The sequence below is a fragment of the Papilio polytes genome, unplaced genomic scaffold (genome assembly GCF_000836215.1).
Source record: "Papilio polytes unplaced genomic scaffold, Ppol_1.0 DF823710.1, whole genome shotgun sequence".
Classification (NCBI taxonomy): Eukaryota; Metazoa; Arthropoda; class Insecta; order Lepidoptera; family Papilionidae; genus Papilio; species Papilio polytes.
The window spans coordinates 1-2,545 of record NW_013525494.1 but is presented as its reverse complement, the minus strand read 5'-3'; the positions used below and the strand labels follow the sequence as shown (position 1 = coordinate 2,545).

Below are 2,545 nucleotides of genomic sequence, written 5' to 3'. Positions count from 1 at the left end.
TATTTTGTCACTGTGATTGATATTACCAAATAAATTGAAATTATAATTCATTTATTTTTAACTAGAATACGGCGTTATTGTAAACTGTTTTAGATTAAAGTGCTACGTCCGTCCATTTAAATATTTATGATTTTATTATAAGCAGGATTATATTTTATATGTAATATTCTGCAGACTGACAAGTAATAGTTAGTTTATTTTTTATTTAGGATAATAACTGACTATAATCAATTTTAATTCTATTCACACTAATTCATTAACCGACTTTACCTGATTTTTTCATATTGTATTTGTATGCGTAACTAACTGTCCGTAAAATAGGTAAATTGTTGCCATTAATATTTATTAAATAAGTTTTTTTCAAATGTAATTATCCAAATAATGTTGATAATCTATGGCCGGCAATAATCGGAGATTCTCAAACTTTATTCAATAAAAAGTAAGTCAAGAGACAAGACACTATTTTTTTAACTATTGCTTTCCTATATTTTGTTTGGATATGTTCTCTTATCTCGAAACGTATGTAAGATATTTTTAAAGTATTTAAGATTCATTTTAGTGTTAAAGAAACAATAAACGATGTTTAACTTCCTAATGGCTTTTACTTTAATATTAACTAATAAATTAAATAAATTGGTGAATTAATTTTTATAACATAAACTTTCATCTCTTCAATGTGTTAAATCAGTACGGCCATGACTTGGCAGTTTTGATTCTTGTTTAAATTAGTTTTTTTTATTTATAATGCTCAAAATCAGGATACGTGTAATAGTAAGTAAAAATCAATCTAAATGTAGCTTCTTACTTTTATAAAAATAATACTATCTGAAGTTGTTTGAAGGTTGGCATTATGATATTTTTAGGTTATTTCTTAATATACGTCGTCCGTTATAACCTAAGCGTTCATCTTGTTGATATGGTCCAAATGTCGAAGAGAGAGATCGAAAGAATAACATTGAAAAGTGGGAGAAACGAGTCTATTCGTAAAGCTTTTGATTCAAGAAAAGGGGTCAGTTTTAATATCTCTTTATAATTTACTTAATAGAAACGCCTACGTTATTTTTAATACAATTTTTTTCGACAGACAATTTTAGACGTGATGTTTTGGGATGAAATTAAAATGGCACAACTTTTTTCCGCTTACCATATTGGTTATTGCATTTGTTTTCCTATATTTCATAACATCGGCGATAGGTGAGTTAAAAAACCTCTGTGTTATCTAGATTTACACGAACCTTAGAACTAAAATTAACTTCTTAATTTAAATTTTGGAATACGAAAAATCATACTTCATACTAATATTACAAATTTAAAAGTTTAGATGGATGTTTTTTAGAGTTTGTAGCCTAAACTACTGAACGGATATCGATAAAATTTGGCATAGATGTAGAGGTTAGGCTGGAAAAACACATTGGCTACATACTTTTGTTCTTTTTTATTATCACGCGGACAGAGTTGCGGGCGAAAGCTAGTAATAAATAATATAAAATATTTAATTCTCAGAATTGGACCTACATGGGTGGTGGGCATAGCCGGTATGGTGTCAGGTATTTTGAATTGTCTCACTCCAGCATCAGCTTATCACCATTTCTGGTCGTTCTTTCTTGTTCGTGTCATAAAAGGATTTTGTGCGGTTAGTTCACTAATATTTTTAAGAGTCGAAATACACCATACAGGATCACGTGCATTTCTATGAGTATGAAGTTTCCGGTTATAATGTTTAGGGTGCAATGTTACCAAGCATGGTTCAAGTGCTGAGACATTGGGTGCCGCCATTCGAAAGAAACCATTTTATGTGGGCGTACTGTGGTGAGATTTTTTAATTTAATTTAAAAATGTTACTAAAAGTTTCAAAGCAAATATCAATAAACAACACTAAAAGTGTTTAAACACATTGAAATAAGTACTAAGTACAGTTAGGGATGTTGTAGGTCCTTAATGACAGTCAGGAAAAGATTTTATTGGTCATACTCGTGACATTTGCCTTATTTATACGGAACAAAATCAAATTAAAAGTTATGAAGCTCCCATGGTTCATTTTAGCGACAGGTAGACTCACAGTGTGAAGAAAAACACATTTTATTCTAAGGTTAACTATAGTTTATTTCTACAAAAGGAATAACAACCGGTACATGTTCAACATTCCTGATATGTGCCGCTGTACATTTCTACTCTCGATGGCCTGTGGGCTTCTACGTGTGTGGCGCGATGCAGATATTGTGGTCAACTGCATGGGTCTTTGCCGTCAGTGACTCGCCGAGAAAACATCCTTGTATAACTGATGAGGAATTGGAATATTTGTCGAGTACAATCGGTAATGTGTTTACGATTAAGGTAAGGTTACTTTTTATAGTGTGTTTATGTAGAAAACGTGTACTCTCTACTTTTGGAATCAGTACCGGTTTTAGCGCGATTAGCGCCCTGGACGATATTTCTACGACGCCCCCTTTTACTAGCTCTTTTGTAGGGAAATTAAAATGGCGCCCTGGGCTTTCGCCCAGACAAGTCCTACGCTATTACCAGCACTATTTGTAATGTTGATATG

General features: G+C 32.0%; 1 protein-coding gene across 1 annotated transcript; it reads left to right on the top strand.

The window, feature by feature from the left end:
• Positions 1 to 694: 694 nt before the first annotated feature.
• On the top strand, positions 695 to 2,535 carry LOC106103824 (sialin-like). Its single transcript, XM_013283714.1, has 6 exons — positions 695 to 771; positions 842 to 1,009; positions 1,085 to 1,194; positions 1,504 to 1,633; positions 1,725 to 1,809; positions 2,117 to 2,535. Exons 1-6 carry the CDS (start codon positions 745 to 747, stop codon positions 2,533 to 2,535), a joined length of 939 nt encoding a protein of 312 aa, XP_013139168.1. The 5' UTR covers positions 695 to 744.
• The last annotated feature ends 10 nt before the right edge of the window (positions 2,536 to 2,545 follow it).

Excerpts from the sequence above, each read along its gene's own strand:
- LOC106103824 (XM_013283714.1), top strand. The coding sequence starts at position 745 with ATGCTCAAAATCAGGATACGTGTAATA. Across the intron at positions 772-841 it reads AAATCAGGATACGTGTAATA|GTTGGCATTATGATATTTTT; the intron begins GTAAGTAAAAAT and ends AGTTGTTTGAAG. Across the intron at positions 1,810-2,116 it reads TTTTATGTGGGCGTACTGTG|GAATAACAACCGGTACATGT; the intron begins GTGAGATTTTTT and ends TTTCTACAAAAG.